The sequence below is a fragment of the Rhinolophus sinicus genome, linkage group LG06 (assembly GCF_036562045.2).
Source record: "Rhinolophus sinicus isolate RSC01 linkage group LG06, ASM3656204v1, whole genome shotgun sequence".
NCBI lineage: Eukaryota > Metazoa > Chordata > Mammalia > Chiroptera > Rhinolophidae > Rhinolophus > Rhinolophus sinicus.
This window is the reverse complement of record NC_133756.1, coordinates 116,539,650-116,562,587: the sequence shown is the minus strand read 5'-3', so window position 1 is coordinate 116,562,587 and position 22,938 is coordinate 116,539,650. Positions and strand designations below refer to the sequence as shown.

The following is a 22,938-nucleotide window of genomic DNA, read 5'->3' as shown; positions in this document are numbered from 1 at the left end:
AATCACTCAGGTTGGCAGGGCCCCTTAAAGTTATCTGGTCTACTCCCTTGTCAAATGTGTTGATCTTATTATACTGCAGCCAAATGGCACTTTAGGCTAAACCCAAAGATTCCCTATCAGTGAGATTTCACTCTCAGGTTATTAGAAAACTGTAAAAAAGTTTTTCTACAGAATAAACAGAAAGCTTTTGCCTACTGGCTTCTGCCCTCCGATTGAGTTCTGTTCTCCCACAGGGCCACACAGGACAAGTCCAAGGCTTCTGTATTTAATGTGTCAGTTCTCCAGAAGCTGAAGATAGAAATCAAGAATAGCTTTGTAATATCTATAATTCACCTAGTTGGCAAATAGTCTTAAAAATTATTTTGGGGAAATTGATGTACATGCAAATTTACTTTCTAGACAGTAAGAGAATAATTGGTCTGTCCCTGGAAGAGATAAAAAACTTCAGCCTTCATTAACTGTTATAGAAAATTCTTAGTTTTCCATGTGCCACACAGTTTAAAATAAACTAAGTTTGCAAACACATCATGCTAAATACATTAAATTATTTAAATTTTTTATTATGACAATTGACATATATTAAGTGAAAGAAATGACAGAAGTATTATAATAAAACATTTTGAAAGAAAAAGTTACACAATTAGGCCAATAGCTATAAAATAGCTTTAGGCCTAGCTTATAACACCAAGAGTTCTGATCAGACTGTAGTGAGACATTGAACATTTCATTAACAAAAATATTGGCACTAGCCACAACATATTTTGGTTGTCACTTACAAGAAGTATTGTATTTAAATAACTATGCACTGCAATTCTAACACAGTAGGTGTTCATACATTGCAGGTAACCCCTGAAGCTTTAAGCCACCAGGAATTCCCATACTTTCCATGCACAAAATTTACTTTGTGCATTATTGGAGTCCCATTTCCAGTTTTCAGATGTCTTCTCCTTCCACCCCCCAAACATGCAGGACCTTGTAGGAGGTGAGATCACTCCAGTTTTCCCTATTTTACTAACATCATGTTTCTGATTACCTCAACAGTTTGTTAATCTAGGAGCTTCTGCTTTAGCTCTCATCTCCTAGAAACAAAATAAAGCATTCTGAGAACCTATTACAGGAATAATTTTTTATGCATAGGAAAATAAAGCATTTCATGTAAGTATGTCTGAAAATCCAAGAGGCATTCTGATCAAACACTCCCTGAATCCCAGCTATTATTTTAAAATCAAAATGAAAATCTAACATATACCATTTACAAATTCCTGTCTGGAATTTGTATTGCTCACCTGGAAATTCATGATTCCCAGGCTTCACCTCTGAACGGATAGCCGAGAAACTGATATCCTACATTTGCTGACAGTAGATAAAGGTAGCTTGGGTAGAAATTATGACACATTTCGATGAATTTCTTTGTAAGAATACACTTTGGCTACAAAGGTGAGAAATTACAATGGTAAAATGATCAGATGGCAAAAAATACTGGCATTTAAACAAAGTATCTTAATGTAACTTAGGTAAAATGTGCCATTTAAGACTGCTAGAATCGGCAGCTCTGCAAGATGTCAAAATATTTATCAAATAAGGGAAATCAGAATTTGAAGCTAATATCCCTTCCTGCCATGCTTCCAGCAGACAATATTCCTGTGGAATTAAGTCTACTGAGTAACTCGAACCAAACAACAATTCCAGTTCTTCCTCATCTTATATTGAAAAGAAAGCAAAACGCTGCCCTTCACCCCTCTATCCCAGCACAGGACACTCCCTTTCAAGGTGTATACAAAACCTGGCAGGTTTGGGCAAGCTACAATTCGGACTGTAGCTTTATCAAGAAGCTATTTTGATAAGAGAACAAAACACTAGACCAACACTGAGAATACCGTAGTCAGGCATCACAAACACCACGCACTTTAACTGCCAAACTTGGGCTATTATAGCTGTTCCGAAGTTGACAATCCATTTACACTAATATAAACTAGATCTGTTTATGTATGTGTATACGTGTGTGTAATTTTCATGCAATGATCTTAAAAGCTTTGGAGACAAGGATTATTAGCCTAACTTCAAAGCCTGTCCATACAGCAGTATTGATATGCACCAACTCTGCTCAAGGGCAGGAGAATGAAAAAGACCATGGCACAAATTTTTAAACAATTTTAGGTTTAATTACATAATGCACCTGTAGATGTTCTAGCATAAACACAATTGTAAAAATCTACATCCTATTTTAGGGTATTTTTCCACTTCCCATCCCTTAAAAGCTGTACAGTTATAAAAAATGTGACTCTCAAGCAAAATAAATTTTTTTTTTTGCAACATACAAAATAAGTTAAACGATTCAGAAGGTCTTGAGCTATTACGTTTCCCAATGACTGTGTTCTGGCCATCCATAAGCGTGACATGCAGCTCCTGGCCTGTGACCAGAACTCAATAAATACAGGTCAAACAAAACCCCAAACACTTAAATTAGATTTCTTTAGAAACTGATGAAAGTTAAGAAAACATAGAGTTAGGGTTAACAATTCCATTCTTAACTTACATTATCCAGTGGCAAAATGAACAAGGCAGGTCATTCAGTCCTTAGTGCATTTTCTAGCTTGTACCGGTTTGGCAAAAAACACACAAATGAAGTTCCTTTAAAAATGTTTTTTTCTTACTCAAAATGTCTTAAGGAGCTTAATTAATAAACTTCTATGCATCTACTAATAATTTGTTATGCCCTCTCATATAACTTATGCATAGGATAGAAATCTAAAAGTTATTAAAATAAAAATAACATCTTCATTAACTGGAATCACTACAATGTGCCAGAATTGGATTTGCAGCATTTCCCAGAGTAAAATGTATAAATATAAAATGAAAGAAAATACTGAGCTTATATGACCAAAATGAGGGAAGAAATCCACGGGGAATTCTAGCCTAATCCATTTCTGAGAGGGTTTATATGAATAAAAAAAAGTGGTTATACACCAAGCGCACTACATTTTGGCTTAACGACTGCTTGCTTGCTGGGGAATGACTCTATCTTCAATGTTACATAGTCACCTAGCAATTCTTGGCACTCAAAAAATGTTAAATGACAATGTAAGTTGGAGTGAAATATTCTGAAAACAAATTAAGTGTACACATAATAACCCAGCTTAAATACATTGATAGCAAAAGGATTTATCTTTCAGGATTGATATAAAAACAATGAAGAAAATTGGCAGGTAGCTTGCCACTTCCAAGGTAGGTTTACAGGTATACACTGGGAATGGTGGATAAAATAGGAATGGATTTTCTTCTAAGAAAGTTTAATAACAGATATTAAGCAGAGGACTATGTAGATTACAGCAGGTGTGTAGTTTTGGCAGTCTCGCTTCTTGGGAGAACCAGGAATACATTTTTAGAATGTCAAACCAAGAAGAGGAACTTCACTATTTTTCTCTAGGCTTTCTGTAATTAAATGTTCATAATTTCTTATACGTTATAATTATTTGCCTTATTTCTTTTTTGTCAATTAACAATCTCAAATGATTCAGTTTTTCTTCTAACATCTAAAGTATGTATGTACACATATACATACATACATACATACATATACGTACATATATATTTTCATTCCACCTAAAAAAAAAGATATATAGCTGTGAGGCAACACCATGAATCATGAATCTGTTCCACTGTGTTGGCAAAGGTCAGAGTTCACAATATTTTCTTGTAGATTCATTAGATTCCTTTTAGCTGGATGGTAGTACAAACTAGCGAATGGTTAACCTCTCTCAGCCCCACAAACAAGCTAAAAGGGCATTCCTTGTCACAAAGGAAATACCATCAGTCCCACTTAAAAATAGCTAACATTTTTCCACCACGTTATCTCTAAATAACAAGTAAACATCTACATTTTCCTTAATATATGTACTTTGCTCAAATGCGTATTATGGAATGGGTTCTATCAACCGAAAAATGAAAACTGGAGTTTGTAACATCCTTAAAATTAGATTGTTTAAAAATCTTTTTTTCAACAACTTTAGCATTCAAAGTCCTTGGTTCTTTGGCAGGTCACATTAAAAAATATATTATCAGTAGACATGAATTTATTCTAAATGAAACTCCTTTTTATTCTCTGAATGTGCAACCTCGACCAACTGGAAAAAGATGTATCAAGGAAACCCAACCTCAATATATCAGGTATCTTCTTCAAAATATCTCTGCCATCATTCCCTAGTAACGTGCCAACAATGGAAAAATGTTTGACACTGAACACTGTTTCATCAGAACAAGTCTACGAAACCAAAATGTGTATTTTCAATCTGAGTGTTTTTTTTCATATAACTTAATTCAAAGCTTCTGCTTTGTGAAAATTTGGCTCTTTTCCAAACCTTTACAGCAACTGTAAACGAAATATTCTGGGTACTAAACTACATCTCCCCTTAATACATTTGCTTCAGACTGTGGAGTTTTATATTGGGAGTCCAACTTGTATTTCAAAAAAGGGGGTTTAAAGTATTAAAGGGCTCTATTATATAGCAGCTATTGTGACCCTAACCCATGGTTAGTACTCTAATAACCAGGATTCCAGATGTTCTAAACGCTAGATGAAGTGCTGCTGTCCTATGCTCTGTCCAGTTCCTAACAACTGAATTATGTCTTTGGATACAGAATGTTTACTTTTCCATATTTTTTCTCTTCTTCATAGAATACTCAGAGTTAATATTTCAGTGAACAGACTCTTTCTGGGACTGAATCTAAACACCAAGTAGCAGAATTGTTTTTGAACTGTTCAACATTTAATTACCCATAATGAATCTGCATAATAACAACTTATAAGTACGAGCTGCTTGGATTACACTCTTTATAGATGAAACATAGTTCACTGGTTTAATCAGAATGTAAGGTTAGAAGGGATACACTCACTATCAAGTTCACAAACATCTAATTGAAGTTTGGTAAGTAACAGGCAGCCAATGGGTATCATAACCAATGTCAGTGGGACATTTGGTACATGGAATATGTTCACTATGGTAAAAATTACCTTTTGCTCTCGGTAGCAGAAGGGTAAAAAGAACTCATTTCACCTTGGGCATCCTGTAAAAGAAATAATCTACCCATTTAATACTTTTTATCATCTGCTTGACTGCCGAGTAGAACTAATAGGTGGAAGCAGGAGCTGATGTGTCCAGAGGTAGACAGGACAGGGCACACGGGAGTTTCCACACAGTAGCGGCTGTTACCCGCTGCAGGACTAAAATGGTCGAGGGAGGCTGGGGGCAGGATTGGCCACATGCACTCGAACCACTTACCTTGCACTAGTAGGAATCCTTCCATTGCCTGCCTGTTTTAGTCAACACGGCTAACATTCTTAACTGACTTGCAAATAAAGGCAACAAACCTAGCTGGCAAGGAGCTCATAAGTGAATGCGGCTCCTTGCACAGCCCTGCTCTGCTGTCCGTGAATGCAAGCCCTTCCCTTCCTTCCAGGGGCACATTGTCTCAAAATAAAAATCACAACTTGCTTGGAACCACGTGCTATTGGTGCATCCTATTTTAAGGCTGCTTTCATTATTTTATTTTTTATACAGATACATATACATTGCTAGAATTAAAGCAAAAATATTAATGGGCAGATACTACAGAACTAAAGTGAAACAAAAGAACCAACAACTGAAAAACAACAGCTATGAACTTTCAAGGCCAAAAAGATAAGATTTAAGGGCAACACCTGTTGAGGAAGGAAAAGAAGGAGTATAAAGTTTCTAGAGAGGTATTTATAATGCGAGTCTAATGCCAGCTTTTTAATAATAAAAAAGAGAAGTGCTTTACTATACACTGACTGACTAGCACATATAATTTGGGAAGAAAAATTAATGAAGTTCCTTGGGCCAGCAGCAGATATGGTGCGTCCGTTGCCGGCAACAGACACAACACTGGAACAGAAAAACCCAAACCCCAGGGCGAAAGTATCCACAGAAGTAATGGCTGAAGGTTTCAGAATTGGACAGGCAAGGTTTAATCACAAGTGCTACACTTTGTACAACGTTATTTATGGCTCTGCCTGAAATTTTACAGCTGTAACAGAATCTAAGTTAAGACAAAGTTCGTATTTTTAGTGTCAATTACATGTTAGATATTCAGTTAGTTACAAACCACTTTTTCTTGAAACAAAGGGCTTATCTTCTTTAAAAGTGTCGAGATGTTTGAAGTGGATGTCATGCCTATTAAGTACATCGGCGGTTCTCAATCAACTCTATGTTGGTCGTGTGACTATTAATGAATTTTAATAGAAGTCTAATGGCCAAAGGCCGAAACTACATTCAAACCCTGCTAATATATCCAAGCAGATAGGAAATTCCAACACACACACATACACACACACATATACACACACATACATGCTAAAACTCAAACTAAAAACCTCCCAAAGGAACTGCTTTGTTTGTAGACTTCAATTTGAAGTAGATACTAAGGGCAAGAATAGACCAGTTAAAATTCACCTGAAAATCCTTTCCCCTTCTTCAAATGTGCTAAAATACCGCTGTCAGTTTAGCATCTCTTCATGTTATATTCTGTATAGATGTATTTGTTTCAAAATGGTATTTCATATAGTTAAATACCAAGTGGCCAGAAGACAAGAGTTACACTGTCTGCAAAGTCTATAGTCCACCTGGGCCTTAAGAAAGCCCATACTCATTTACCTACTAACTCGCCATGATAGTATATGAGAGGCCACCTCATCACCACTGCATAAAGCTGTTCTGGAAAATTTGTTGCTAGCACAATCTGGTTGTGAAAGCTTCATTATACATTTTACTGTACAAATGCTTTTCAGATGATTTTTTTAAAACAAGAAACTCCACTATCACAGAAACTTAGGTTAGAGTTTTTATACGATGGTACTTTCTCGGTCTCTTCTTTATTAAGTGTGGTTATCTCCAATAGTAAACAAGTTGATATCATGAATGCTGTTACTAAATGACTTATGTATGGTGTTATCTACAATTCTCAAACTGCAACAATACAGACTTGGACTTTTAAACCGTCTGTTAATCATCATCTATGCCATGAATGTTTAAATATAATATATATTTAATATGAAAAAGCTAAAGCACAAGTGCTTTCTCCCACCCCTAATTCTGTTTTGGGCCCTCATAGATTCGGAATGCATTCTTATTCACCCTTTTTCACAAAGTCAGGAGAGCTCAGGAAATATAAAGTCAAAAATATACAAATCTTTGTTGTTATTATAATAAGATTTTTTTTCCATGAATGAAATTACCAAGGACCATGAACTTGGAAAAAGAAAATCAAAAGGAATTTACAGCAATTATTTATCTTCAAAGTTCAAAACTGGTCACTTCACAGAAAGACTTCAGGGTAGTTGAAATTTTTCTTCTAAAAAGTCATTCTGTAGTGGAGTTTTCTAGGAAAAATAAAACAGCTTTTAATAACTGGCCCGCTGGTGTGAGAGCTACCGTGGAATAAATTAGCACAAAATGGAAAAAAAGTCTTATAACTGTTCACTGTTACAGACATAATCAACAAGGTCAGTCACTCTCAAAAGCTCATCTTCCTCCTCTTCTGGTGCCCCTGCCTCCTGCCCCCCACTTGTCCCATTGGGGGCCAGGCTTGCACTGGCTGCACTGTTGTCCTTGGGGGTCTGAGGCTTCTCAGTTGGCTTGCCAATCAAGTTCTCAATGGCTTTGCCAGGACTCTGTCCATTGGTGGAAGGTAAGTCCACTAAGCTATAGTCCAATGGGCTCCCCACCTTGCCTACATTTTCAAAGTCCTCTTCCTCATCACTGTCTATCCGATAGGGTTTCTTGGCGCTCTCTTGCTCTGAGGGCAGGACCCTGGGCTGGCTGTCATGGGCAGGCTGATCTGCATCTCCATGAACATTGTCACAACTCTCCTCCTCGTCTGTCTCGATCCGGTGTAGCCGTTTCCGGGATGGTTTGCCTTCCTCTTCCTCCTCCTCATCTGCTTCTGAATACTCATCTGTGCTTCGACCCCGCTTTCGAACTGACCGCTTTGATTCTTTAGCTAGCTCATCATCTTCAGAGTTCTTGGACATATAGCTCTCTAGAATAAACAGCACATTTAAGCCATTGGCACAGTGAACCATAAGCAAATTTAAGTAATTCTCCTTTTCCTTCCCATATTCACAGCACGTCCTGTTTTCAGGCTTGCTTGTACATAAATACTCTCCTTCAATAATCAGCCTGATTTCTGTCTCCTCTCAGCCCCGTAACAATGCCCATTATGATTCATGGTGTACCTAGGACTTTAGGAAAGAGCAGAATCAGACTTCTTGGAGAAATCTTGCCCAGCTCTGGGTATCTGAAACACTGTACTCTCACTCCAGGGTCTGAAATGTCTTTGGTAGTCCTCAAATCTCTTCTCTTCTTTGTCTGTACTTACAACTAGGGGATCTCACCTAGTCTCACGGCTTGGCATAACTTCTATGTTCTGATGGCTAACACATTTGTTTTAGGCAATCCCTAACTTCCAGACTCATTTATCAAAATGCCTATCCAACATCTATGCTTGGATTTCTAAACAGACATCTCTATGACCGAGCTCCTAAACTTTTATCTCAAACCTTTGCCGTTCTGGTCTTCACCATCTTAGTTACTGGCAACTCTATTCTTCCAATCGCTCACTCATCCCTCACTCCTTCCTTTCTTCCATCTAACCCAACAAACAGCAAATGCTTTGGGTCGACTTTCAAAATATATCCACAATTTGAACTTGTCCCACCCCTTTCCTGCTACTGCCCTAGTCTTACCTATCATCATCTCTCACCAGGCCTATTCCAATGGCCTCCCTGTTGGTCTCTGAGGTTCTGCTCTTGTCCCCTTCAATTTGTGCGTAACACAGCTCCCACAGCAAATGAAAACATAAGTCAGATCCTATCAGTCCTTTGCTCAAAACCCTCCAGTTACTTCTTATCTCACACAGAATAAAATCCAGTCTATACATGGCCCACTGCACTATCCAATACAGTAGCCAACAATCTGGCTATTTTTAATTTAAATTAATTAAAAGTAGATAAAAATTCAGTTCTGCAGTCACACTAGCCACATTTCAAGTGCTCAATAGTCACATGAGACTAGCGGCTATTTTGCACAGCAGCTACAGAACATTTTCATTAATGCAGAAAGTTCACCTGGAGAGCACTGCTCCTCAGCAGGAGTTGACAAGTCCCTTTTGTCAAGGGCAGGCCCGACAGTCTATCACAACTACTCAACTTTGTGGGAAGGCAGCACAGTCTGTTATGTAAAAAATGGGCGTGGCTGTTCCCATAGAACTTGATTCACAGCATTTTTATTTATACACACAGGCAGGCTGTCATTTGCTGACTGCTGCTCTACTGGTCTGGCTTCATCTCAGACTATTCCTCCTGCAACCACCCTGGCCTGCCTTCTGTTCCCTGAACATGCCAGGCACAAACTTGCCTCAAGACCTGCACATTTGTTGTTCCATCTGCCTGTATCACTTTTCTTCTAGGTAAGTGAATGACATACACCCAACATTTCTTTTTGGTCTTTACTCAAACGTTGTATTTTTAGTGGGGCGTTGCTGTAGTACCCTATCTGAAATTCCAACTATTCTCCCAACCCTCCTTTCTCCTTTATTTTTCTCCACAGCATTTATTTCCACCTAACTTATCATATATTCTACTTATTCACTTTATTGTCTTTCTCCCCACAACTAAAATAAGAATTACATGTTTTTAGCTCTTTTGTTCTATTCCCAGCACCTAGAATAGTGAATAGTTCAATAAGCATTTGTTTTTAATAGTTGAATTAATGAATTTATGTCAATCTTTAATGACACATGAAGATAACACACACTCAACCAGATGTTCACCTCCCTTCTTTAGCCTCCCATATCCAAACATATTTTCCCTTTCTCTCCTGGCATGGTCTCAAACTTAATTGACAAGGATCTATGAAAGCAAATAATTTTCAAACACAGATCATAAATAATAAAGAACTAAATATATAAAAAACAAATGAAAGAAGGTGAGAGTTACAATCATTCAAAATGAACTTGGGAAGAACTCTGGAATAACTACAAAGACTACAAAGATATTATAGATTCATACTTTAGAGTTTTTCTTGAATTTCTGGTATGGGGCACAGCTACAGCTATTCACAAATAACAGTTACCCACTGAAGCTCACTGTCAAGGTGGAAAGAGACAAGTCGGTATTAGGTTGGTGCAAAAGTAATTGTTTAAAAGGTTAAAAATAACTGCAAAAACGTCAATTACTTTTGCACCAACCTAATACTTTGTTTTGGAACCATTCAGCTATTCAGAACATCAAATCAAAGGAGGTTATTTCAAAATGAGGGCCATAAATAATATGGGAGCTGGAAGAAATCTTGCTCAGAGCACAATTTTCTGAGGCTCTTCTAGTTTCAATGAAGAATTTAATTATTACAACGGAGACCTTAAAAATTTGTATCTTATCAACTATCTTTTATTTAAACAATAGTGACCAGGAATAAAATATGGGTTTTGTCTCAAAGATATTACTGGTTATATTAAATTTCTTAGAAATGGTACAGAATCATAATCCTGAGGTCACTTTGCAGCTTCTATTTCTGCCTTGTCCAAACTTCTGCAAAGAGAGATCTATGCATTACCTTCACTCTCTGAGCTGGAAAGCCTGCGCTTGTGAACTCGTCTGATTTCTTTACCACGTCGTAAACTCTTCTGGGAACCATCACTTTCTGAATCTTCTTTGTAGTTAATTTGTCTTTTCTGGTTCCTCCTTGACCGCCTCCGCCGAGTTTCTACATAATCATCACTAAAATCATCACTAAAATCACTTTCTGTAAAAATTAAAATTAAAAAAAAAAAAAAGGAAGAGGAAAAAGAAGTCATGTACAAAATATAATTCCATTAAATAGAAATGTAGTTAGTGTAGGCTATCCAGATGTAAGGCTATTAAGCAGAGTTCAGTCATAACAATTTTTAAACAAATAATAACTTTTAAGTCCCGTATTTTCTTTTCTTTTTAATCTACGGAGCTCTATGCCAAACCTCACAAATATATCTTATTAGCAGTCAATCCTCAAGATGAAAAGATGTTTTATATAATCCTCTTGTCCCATTCAGCCTAGAGCTACACAGTCAGCTGCATGGTTGCTGCAATTGCTCTTCCTGGTGGATAGTTACTATTCTGCCTCACGATGATCTGTTGTTCCTTATAAGTAGCTGTATGGCTACATACAGAATGTACCAGAGGTTCAGCTCTCTAACCACAGAAAACTGATGAGCCTGTTTCAAACAAGTACAGAATTAAAGTTCTATTTTTGGCTTTTTTTCACATGGAACTAAAATATGCTAAGTAATAGCACACAGGGCTACATAAACTCTCAAAGCGTTGTTCTTGTCATCTCTGATCAATAAATCAGAGTTAGACAATGGAACTGAGTCACAGCAGTTTTTCAGGAGTGCTAACAAATTCCACTGACTTATCACATCTAGCCTTGTTCTCTAAATGGACGTCAAACACTTCAAAATGGCTAGCCGATAGATTGGAGTGGTTCACACTGGCCAAATCTGGGACAAATTGAACCTAGATATAATCTAATTAGTGGTGGTAACATGTTATATTCACTGACTAAAGTAAGACTCCATAAGTATATACTGATATAAAGAAATAAATATGTAGGGGAAAAGGGAAAACTCTTCCTTACAGCACACCAAATAATAAACATAACAGGGATGATGGAGTTGGAAAATCATCAATGAATGCTAAAAGTGGGTGAAACATCTGATAAAAACAGGATATTTACAGTCTCAAAATACCTTCCTACAAATTACTTATTAATTAAAAAGAGAAAAATAATAAAGAGACCAGGAGGACATACATCAGCTCTGTGATATTCCTGCCAAAATGTATATAACCTGAATATAATTACAAGGAAAAAATACGTAAATTAATGGACATTTTACAAAATAACTAGTTTGTATTCTTCAAAAACATCAAAGTGAATAAAGACAAACCTTGAAGAACATTCCAGATTAAAGGAGACTAAAGAGACACGAATTAATGCAGTGTGTATTCCTAGATTGGACCCTGGACTAGGGAAAAAATGATATAAAGGCAGGGCAGCCGGTTAGCTCAGTTGGTTAGAGCGTGATGCTCATAAAAACAAGGTTGCCAGTTCGATCCCCACATGGGCCAGTGAGCTGTGCCCTCCACAACTAGACTGAATCAACTACTTGACTTAGAGCTGAGGAGTCCTGGAAAAACACACTTAAAATAAATTTAAAAAGTTAAAGAAAAAAAAAATATTGGGACACCTGATGAAATTGGAATGTATGTGACATGATCAAAAAATACAGTGGGGGCAGCCTGGTGGCTCAAGTGGTTGGAGCGCCGTGTACCTGATGCCGAGGTCGCCGGTTCGATTCCCACATGGAGCAGTGAGCTGCGCCCGCCACAGATAAGATTGTGAACAACAGCTCTCCCTGGAGCTGGGCTGCCATGAGCAACTGGAAGTTGGCGTGAGCTGCCATGTGCTGCCATGAGTGGCCGGTGGCCAGCATGGATGGCCGGCAGCCATCGTGAACTGTGTCCTGCTGTGGGCTACCGTGTGCCGCCATGGTGGCCGGTGGCAGCGTGAGTGGCCAGTCGTGAGCTGCTGTGGGCTGCCACGGGTGGCCGGCAGCCATTGTGAGCGGCTGGCAGCCGGAAAAAGCTGCTGTGAGTGGCCGACAGATGACTGGCAAACGACTGCCTCTGCCGGGGGCGGGGGGTGGGGTGGGGGGGTAGCACAAGGCTCATAATACCAGCATGGGCCTACGCAACTAGACTGAGAAACAATGGCTTGAACCGGAGTGTGTGTGTGTGGGGTGGGGGTGGGGGGGTGGAAAAGGGGGAAAAATACAGTGAATGTTTAATTAAAAATAAATTTATTCCAGTAGAAGACACATTGCCATTAATCGCTCTCAAAATACTCCCCCTCGCTTCAAACACACTTATGCCATCATTCTTGCCACTTTCTGAAGCAGTTCTGGAAGTCCTCTTTCCTGAGTGTCTTTAGTTGCGCTGTGGTGACTGCGTCGATGTCCTGATTCGACTCACAACATTTACCTTTCATGGTCATTTTGACATCGGGAAAGAACCAGAAGTCGCATGGTCCCAGATCCAGTGAATAAGGTGGATGAGGACACACCGTAATGTTTTTATTTGACAGAAATTACCGTACCAGAAGCGATGTGTGACACGGAACATTTCCATGATGGAGGATGAAATAAAGACACTCACAAAAGAGGACTTCCAGAACTGCTTCAGAAAGTGACAAGATGGGATAAGTGTGTTCGAAGTGAAGGGGAGTATTTTAAGGGGGATTAATGGCAATGTGTCTTTTACTGTCATAATTTTTTTTTTTTAAACATTCATCGTATCCTTTGATCACACCTCGTATACTATTGATTAGAAAGTTGTATTTTATCAGTATTAAAATTTCTGATTTTGGTAATTGTACTGTGGTTATGTAACACAATGTCCTTGTTCTTAGGAAATAATCACTGATAAAGGGGTATGATGTCTCCACTTACAAAAACTCCACAAGCCTGGCCAGAGTCAGGGATATGATACTCTTATCTGTGGCACTTCCTCAGTGAGACAACTACCTAACCTGCAAATTCCATAAAGCGCTAGTATCTGTTTTTAGCTGCTGTGCCTCCCTTTACTCAGTTAATGGGGATAAGCATAAGCTGTAATAACATGAACCACTGCTAATTTATAAAAATTAATGAATCGCTGATCGTAATCTAAACTTTAGAGATAATTGGTGATCCTTCTCTAATAACTAGACATCTGAGAAAAATGTTGTCAGCTTATTGACAATGATTCCCAAGGAACACTATGAAGATACAGTCTGGGCATGGAAACATTTGGCACCCAAAAGGATTCACCACAATCCTAAATGAATTTAGTATGAAGTTAAGACATCCATCTGAATGTATTTTCTTAGATGTGCTTTATGTAAAAAATTTAGTTACTAGTGAGTCATAATAACAGAACTCAAAGTTTTATCAGATAGTTTATATTACAAATGAATGAAATTTTAAGAACTCTTAGCTCCAGAAGTAACAAGAATTTATTTAGTTGGTGTCATGTATATACAAATTATTTTTACCGGAGTCTCTGCTATTCTCCTCAGACTCTTCTTCTTCATCATCATCAGAGTATTTTTTCTTTGGGGTTTTTCTCCGCAAACGCCTGCTTTGCCTCATTGGCCGGGAGGGATGTCGCCTCAGTCTTCGGCTACAGAAATCAGTGTCGCTGTCATCATTAGATGGTGGGTCTTCTTCACTTTCATCTGGGTTTTCATCAGACACAACAAACTCATCTTGAGATCTGTCCAAGAGAAACCAGATGAATTATGATGGTACACTTAAAACCATGAACCTATTTTTGAGCGCGCTGAGTTCAAATTCTAACAAGTCCAGTGAATCATTAAATGTTTAATGTAGTATCTGAATAATTGTATCAATTTCCCTATTTATAAAATGGAGAAATGTTTTGCCACCTATCCTTTTCTTAGGAGGAGATATGAATTGATGCTGATATTTGTACATAAATTGCTCTGGCCGCTTGAGATGTACCCCACGTACCTTAAATTCAACATATCCAAAAGCGAACTCATTATTTCCTAACCTACTCCTCTCTTCTGTTCCCTAGCCCGGTGTTTGTCAGCCATCCATTACCTCAAACCAGAAAGCTGATATTTATCCTGATTTCTCCTTTTTCATTTCTCACAATTGATTACTAGTTCCTCCTGAGTCTACCTCTTAAATACCTCAAACCTGATCCGTCTTCTCTGTTCAGTCTCTCGTCTCCCACCCAAACGATTACAGCAATTTCTCACGTAGTCTCTCTAATCTCTATACTCATTTCCTCTTAATATATCCTCCAAATGAATGCCAGGATGAATTTTCTGAAATGTAAACCTCACATTAGTCTGGTGTTTAAAACCCTTCAGTGGGTTTTCATCACCTTCAGGCTAGAATCCAAATTCCTATGCATGACAAACAAAACACTCCATCATCTGGTTCCTTTTTATCTCTTGGCCACATCTCCAGCAGGGCGCTCTCTACTTCCTCCCCATATTCTGCTATCCTGACACACCAGGAGTTTCCTAAATATTCTGGCATTTTATGCCTAGGACATGTGACTTCTGTGCTTAGAATAATACCTTTTGTCTTCATCCTGCGTCTAATCCCAAACTTATTGATTTGCCCAATTAGTCGTCAAATTTCATCAAGCTTTATTTCCACTCTGAGACTTTCCTTGAACTGCCTGGATTGATCTGACTCCTCTGTATCCTGACCTATACTTTAACTATATTTTAGTAGCAATCATCTAAAATGACTTTTTTGTGGTTTATATGCTTGTTTCTTCCACTAATAATCGGAGAGGAGAAACTCTGCGTCATTTCAATACCTACTCTACAGGGAAGCCTTTCCTGATATTCTATACTGGATTACGTACCCAAACCCAAACCTCTAAGGGTCACCAGAGAATAGTATCTAATTGCTTGTACTTGTCTACTTCTCATATTTGACTGCGAGCCTCTCATGGACATGGTGGCAGAAGGTGGCACAGAAGTACACGACAAATGAATGATCAATTACAGTAAATGAAATTTAAATACAATTTTGAATATTAAACAACCATAAATCTACTTTGTTTTAATCTAAAAAGAACCAAGATCAGCATTCTTGAAACTGTTTTAAATACCCTGAAAATAAAATGATTGTCCGTGTGTAAAAAAGAAAAGCCCATCCCAGCATGGTCAGCTGCTCTGCTAACCCCACGGAAGCTTTTATCTAGAGATTGGGATCTACTGGCAGACACGCACCCATCACTGATCTTGAATTCATCCTCACTTTCTTCTTCATCCAGGTTGCTGTCACTGTCCAGATCATTGAGTCGCCGGCGTTTCTTCCGGCGAGCAGCAGCTGCCCTCTGGGGTCGTTTATTTTCTTTTCTTTCTTCATCCAAAATAGTAGAGATGTCTTTCCCACGGTGACCTGTGATGGTAGAAATGTCTTTTCCTCGGCCAACTCCTGAATTTAGGGGCGGGGAATGAGAGGGAGAGAGAGAGACAACTGTACATTAATAAGAGCTTCTCTTTAATATCTAGAGACAGTCCTGATTTGTGCGCTTAGCAACTCTACAGTTGATTTATTTTCTTCCTATAAATATGCAGTTTTCTCACAACTTCAGCTGACAAGAGCTCTTATTAAGAGACTTTTTGCATTCATTTATCCTACAAAATAGTCCATGTAGGCAATGATATTTTTAAAAATTTAGATATTCATACACCATAAAATTCACCCTTTTAAAGTGTACAATTCAGAGATTTTTGGTATAGTCACAAGGCTGTGTAATCATCATCACTAATTCCATTTATATTACCCCAAAAAGAAACCTCATACCTACTAGCAGTCACTCAAGAATCTCTTCTAGAAAGTTGGCTTTTGAACATGGCTTTAGAGAGAGGCCAATCCACTTTTTTTTTTAAAACTATATTTGCAGAACAGAAGAAGTGAGAATTCAACAGTAAAGATGTAAATAAAACACACGTCTCTGGAAAAGCTACTAACTTCTTCAGTTCCACTGCAAATAGCCTACTTATTATTAATCCTTTCCAGAGTTTTCCTAATCACTAAATGGAAACCACAGTGCTCCACACTGGAGCACTGGCAATTCACTACATAGCTCTTAAATTACCTCCAAATTCATCTATTTTTATGTCACCTACTGAAGACTATGAAATTAATAAACTGATTTTTAAAAGGTTAATTTAAAGAAATCATTTAGCGTCTGATTATTGATAATTTTTGATACTTTGCAGCCAGTAGCGATCTAAAAATAGAAGAACAGGAACGTTTCACTGTGTTTTCCATTTGGACAAATAAGTAAATTTTTTAATCTATGAAGGAACATTTACATTTTACATGAGATCACAAAACAAAACTACCTTTAAAATAGTAAGACAAAAATAATTAGTAAGATCCAAGTCTATAGATCGATACTGTCCACAGATTATTTTGAATCTCAGACAGTTAACATCAGTAGTGAATGTGATACAAATGGGAGAAACGAAAAGCTCACTGTCCTAATCAAGGCATTTCAGTTAATTTATTGGCTGAGTTACATGAAGACGAGAGAATGAGAAACACATACCTCCTCCGTCAGCCTCTTTGATGTCATCTTCTATAGCTTCATCGATTGCTTCATCAAACTCATCAAATCTAAAATATATACAACAATCCCATTACAGCCTGTCTGGGCATATTTAGGAGATTTGCCTCTGATGTGAAAAAGGCCTGAATGTGAAAGTGCTTTCTGCCACATCGGGACTGTGTGACTTGGACTACATCCCCTCGCTCCTGTTAGCCTCAATTTCTTTTGCAAAATAAAGTTTTGTAAAGCAGTATCTAATACATAAAGTGGTGTTTTTCATTTTCAAACATCATCTATACCAGGTGCCAGCAAACAGTTTTGTAAAAAGCCAGACAGTAAATATTCTAGGCAATGCGGACCACACAGTCTCTGTTCTAACTACTCAGTCTGCCACTGCAGTGACAAGCGGCCATAGGCCACGTAAGTGAATGAAGGTGGCTGTCTTCCAAAATAACTTCATTTATGGACACTATGATTTGAATTTCATATAATTTCCATGGACTTTTCTTCTTTTGGTTCTTTTTCAGCCATTTATAAATGTAAAAACCACTCCCAGGTCACAGGCTCTACAACGGAAGTGAGCTGGCTTTGGCGCACAGGCCATAGTTTGCCAACCCCTAATTACACAAATCTCATGGCAAAGTAAGTTGAACAAAATCAGTGTTCCAGAAATAATATTGAGTGTGAGGACAATATTATTATTGTTATTGAAGATTATATTATTATTATCAGTACTAAAATTCATATATAGATGGTCAGAATGTTAAAACTAGGTAAATATACTTTATCTCACAAGGCTATTCGCCCAACTTAAAGAAAAGGACCAAGAGGAGATGATTCCTAAGATTTTGTCACATACAAAAAGCCCCTTTCACTTTAGAGCTGAGGTAACCAAAAGAATAAAGTCACTTGCCTAAAACTATGCTAAATATGGTAATTATTAACGACATGTGGCTCATTATATTTACTTAATTAAAATGAAAAAAATTCTGTTCCTCACTAGCCTATTTCAAGTAATCAACAGCCACATACGTATGGCTACTTGCTACCATATTAGATAGCAAAAAAATAGAACATTTCCATAACCATACTAAATTCTACCAGACAGTTTTGGATTAAAGTCACACAGTGGATTAACAACCGAGTTAAGACCAACAGCCAAATAGTTTGTCTTTTGAGTTGAGAAACTCATTACCTGTATGGGTTTCCTCTCTAGGAAAATATATATACCAACACAAACATAAAATTTTATATAGAATTTCAAAGGATTCACAAGTTCCAGGTTAAGAACTGTTCTTCTACAACACAACTTTTCTTGGCTGTGTATCATAATTTGGTTCGAACAGTTCATTTCCAATTTTCTCACAATTATAAACAATGCTATGAAAAACATCCAGCTTTTCCTTAAGATAAATTCCGAGAAAATAAAAATCTGTGCGTCCATTCATCAGCCTAGAATAACAGATATAGATAAAGCCAGATGCAAAGTTAACAGAAAACAATATTTCTCCCAAGGACATGTTGTAGCTATAATGTGGTGTAACCACCTTTAATCTTTGCTTATTTTTCTTTTAATTTTGAGAAAGGGAAACTGACATCTTACCCTGCTACCATTATGAATGTGTGCCCATCACATCTCCAGTCACCACCCCCCAAATACGTAAACAAAACAAACAGTTACCCTGTCTAATTATAGACTCCAAAATAAACGAAACCTTAATTTTCCTTAAGTAACTGATTCCCTAGCAGAATGGCTTTATCCTAGACTTCAGCAATATTAACATCTGAAGCTATGCAACAACCTTTGTAGACACCATCTAAAAAAAACGACTATTATTTCCACCATGAAAAAAACTATGCTCGGGATGGCCAGTTAGCTCAGTAGGTTAGAGCGCGGTGCTGGTAGCACCAAGCTTGTCGGTTCGATCCCCACATGGGCCACTGTGAGCTGTGCCCTCCTTAAAAGAAAAAAAAGGGAAAAAAACTATACTCACTGTAATTTTTTAAATTCATATGCCATTCCTTTTGAATTCTAGCTCCTTTGCAAACACTTTTGTCTAAGACTTTCTTAATTTTTTATGTAACCAAATATCGTTTTGTTTCTGTGTTTGGTGTTATGCTTAAAAAGCTGCTCCTTACACTAAGATTATATGCCTTCCTTAATCCTTTTTCGAACTAGATAAGTTTAAATAAATGAATCACAATACATTTTATGCTAAAAAAGTTTATCAAAGGTTCCCATATTATTGTTACATAATTTTAGAGTTGAAGGGATAATCTGGGTTAATCTACCATCATAGGCCTGACAACCAAGACCCAGGGAAATGGACCACTCAAAGATACCTGGCTAGTAAGTGGCACGGTGAGGACTATAACCTTAGTTTTCTGACCCCCCAACCTAATGTTCTCTCTCGTCAACTCTGATGTCATCCTCTCTGTTATGAGCAATAAAGAACTCAATAAACAATTATTAAATAATAGCAGTGATGAAATTCTTTTGTGTTCATACTTTACTAAATGCTTTACATTTTATACTCACAACAGTCCCACTGCACCCCATGTACAAAACAAAGTAAATTCTAGGTATATTTATAGTTTAAATATGAAGAGTAAAACTGAAAACAGAAAGCATATAAAAGACTATTTATTCATCTCAGGTAAATTTCCTTAAAAAGTACTGTGAAGCAGAAATAATAAAGGAAAAGTGACAAGAGACATACGAATGCCCAATAAGCACATCAAAGGATGCTCAACATAACCAACCATCAGGAAAATGCAAATAAAAATCACGAGATATAACTTCACATCTGCTAGAATGGCCACCATCAAAAAAACCAAAAGGCACACAAACAAGTGTTGGTGAGGATACAGAGAACTTGCAAACCATGTACACTGATGTTGGGAATGTGAAATGGTGCAGCTGCCAAGGAAAAGAATGGAGGTTCCTCAAAAAACTAGAAAAAGAACTACCATATGATCCTGTAATCCCACTTCTGGGTTTATATCCAAGATGAAACACTAATAAAATAGATCTCTGCTTCCTTTAACAACCACAATTACATCAGGATTGACAGACAATACAGTTCTGCAATAATGCTTATTCTGAAAATGTAAATTTGTTCCAATGTGACTGATATATTATGAAATAATTCAAGCCTAATGTATATTTCATACTTGCTTATTACTAACTTTGTTTGCAAGAAACACTAGGTAAACATAGAAAACTATACCTAGCTGTACAGGAATACACAACACGCACCCACACCTCAAACATCTACCAGCTATCTCAGCTCATCATGAGTATTATAAGCTACAGCCATCTGCATCTGGTGTTACAACTCTCCGGTGGATTTCAAATGACCATCATTCTACCACCGCACAATAATTTACAAACTGCAACCCTCTTCACAACCAACTCCACAGACAAACTTCAAGGCCTTTTCAATGTCACCTTTATTGTAATATGTATGTTATTTCTTAACCACTTAACATGTCAAATGATACTACTATTTTTATTAGATACCTATTCTTTCTTTTTAATGTAGCACTATGAAGTTTTTGAGTACATGGTTATATTTCCCATAATCTCTATGGTTTTTATTGTGTGATTTGGCACTGCATGGCGATTTTTAGGATTGCATGTTATAGTGGAGCTGACTTTACATGTGCACTGTCCATCAGTAGGCTTTGACTTCATTAGTTATGATCTTAAGGTACGTTTTAAAATCAACTTTGTTTTTCATCTCCAGTTATTCATGTTAAAAGACTGTTTTGGTATTGTTGAAGTAGACCACAGCTCAAAAAAAGGTCTAAAATAATTAAAATATAGTTTATTTATTTTTTTGAGCTAGACAGGGTAGTTTAGTGGAAAGAATACTAAACTAGCAAAGAATCAGAAGATAAGGTTTTGGTCTAGGTTTAGCTACTAACCAAGTGACCATGGAAAAATCTTTCTCTTTCTCTGTCTCTCTCAATCTCTCTCTCTGATATTTCTAGTGGCAGATAGTAAACCAGATTATAGTTATTGGTTCTTTCGATAGGCATTTATAGAGTGCTTAACTATTTGCCGGCACTATGGCAACTGTAAAGGACAGAAATGTGTAAAACAGACATGGTCCTTACCTTCAAGCTAACAGTCTAGTGGGGAAGAGAAATATTAAACAAATAATTAAAATCACAATCATTACAAAATCACAAGTGCTTCCAAGAACTGCTTGCTATGAAGGCATGTAACAGAGGGATCTGATGAAGAGAAGAATAACAAGGTAAAAATGGGAGGCAAAATTTAGGCAGAGTAAACAGTATGCACAAAGGGACTGACAGAAGACAATGAGGCTAATGCTGAAAATGTGGATGAGATGGAGCTGAAAGCTAAGAACAGGGCAGATTACGCAATGCAAAGGAAGGCATCGATCCTTATCCCAAGAGCTATAGAAATCTGACAAAGTATGTTAAGTCAAAGAGCATGACATGAGCCAGTTTACATTTGGAAATATCATGCTGGCTGCTCTCAAATTCTGATTCTAAACACAGTAGGTAAGAAATATATACACAACCACTAATGACCACTGTGATGGGAAAAGCATGTATTTCTGGATCATCTGTAATTTTAAAAACATTTCACACTCTTTCATTGTAACTATTTCCACATATTTCATACCTATAACTTATACATTTCCGTGTTCTTGTTGACCTCCTTTCGAGCAAATTTGCTTTGGATTTTTTGGAATCTTTTTTCTTTTCTTCATGTTCTTCAGAAAAATCCGGCTCCTGGTTTAAAAATAATAAATATATGTTATTACTCAGGACAGAACGAAGTTCCTTAAATTAATAGTTTTCTAATGTCCTTTAGGCAGCACATGTGAAAGGTTTGAAAAAGTGAGATGATCGTCCCCCCAAACTGAGTAAACATGGCAACAGTAAGTATAGATTAAAAAGAATATTGATGATCAAAGGATGAAACACTTCTGTATTAAAATTCTTGTTTTTGTGAGTTTATAATGACCGCTTTTAAAAACAATCATGAAGTTTTTCCATCAATAAATCTCTAAATAAATAATTAAATTTAGCACGTGTAAGATACTCAATAAATAAGATGAATAAATGAAATAATGGATTTATAAGAAGAAAGGGGCACAATGCTGAAGGGAAATAACTAAGACAGGTTATTTTAGTGTGTGATTTAATTAAGCCCGAATAAAACTATATATGGAACTAAGAAAATTTCTTCATTTCAAATAAAAACCATGTTACATGTACTTTACAAAATGAGATATCCTTAACTATAAATTGGCTACATGAGATATCCTTCGTAACTGAATTAGGCTAATAAATGCAAAACAATGACATCCCTTCAAAGAAAACAAACTTTAAGAACACAAATGGAAGGTTCTGATAACCCCAAAAGAATAGAATTAAAAACCAGATCTCCCATAATTATTCTTTAGACATTGCATAATTATTCTTTAGACATTACATAAACAGCACATAAAGAAGCTAAAAACAAGTTACCCAATTTAGGGTAAAAAACCCAGAACATAAACCCCATAGGGGCAAGCTATAAATTTGGTTTGGATGTAATAGATTTTGGGGCTATCTGCATACACATAATTTCAATCATGAGGGACTATGGGTGGTTCCTTTAAGGTCCTAAATTTTCATTTTTAATAATATAGGTATACTATATATTTAAAACCACTTACATTACCTAAAGAGGGTTAAATTTTAGAACAATTGTGGCA

At 37.0% G+C, this 22,938-nt stretch overlaps 1 protein-coding gene and 1 long non-coding RNA gene across 5 annotated transcripts in view; one reads left to right on the top strand and one right to left on the bottom strand.

Moving 5' to 3' along the window:
• Positions 1–535: 535 nt before the first annotated feature.
• Positions 536–22,938, bottom strand: part of RSF1 (remodeling and spacing factor 1) — a 124,297-nt gene continuing 101,894 nt past the window's right edge. For 3 of the 4 annotated variants that reach the window (XM_074335718.1, XM_019726392.2, XM_074335719.1), the window contains 6 exons: positions 21,858–21,967; positions 17,198–17,265; positions 15,867–16,074; positions 14,142–14,362; positions 10,629–10,817; positions 536–8,055 (listed from right to left, as the gene is read on the bottom strand). In XM_074335718.1, coding sequence (XP_074191819.1) covers positions 7,484–8,055; positions 10,629–10,817; positions 14,142–14,362; positions 15,867–16,074; positions 17,198–17,265; positions 21,858–21,967 — 1,368 coding nt within the window. In that variant the 3' untranslated portion in view covers positions 536–7,483. The remainder of the gene's footprint in view (positions 8,056–10,628; positions 10,818–14,141; positions 14,363–15,866; positions 16,075–17,197; positions 17,266–21,857; positions 21,968–22,938) is intronic. The other variant, XM_074335720.1, reaches the window with a different exon arrangement.
• Positions 9,351–22,938, top strand: part of LOC141572218 (uncharacterized) — a 73,496-nt gene continuing 59,908 nt past the window's right edge. Inside the window, exon 1 of the long non-coding RNA XR_012497470.1 lies at positions 9,351–9,483. This is a non-coding gene — a long non-coding RNA (uncharacterized LOC141572218). The remainder of the gene's footprint in view (positions 9,484–22,938) is intronic.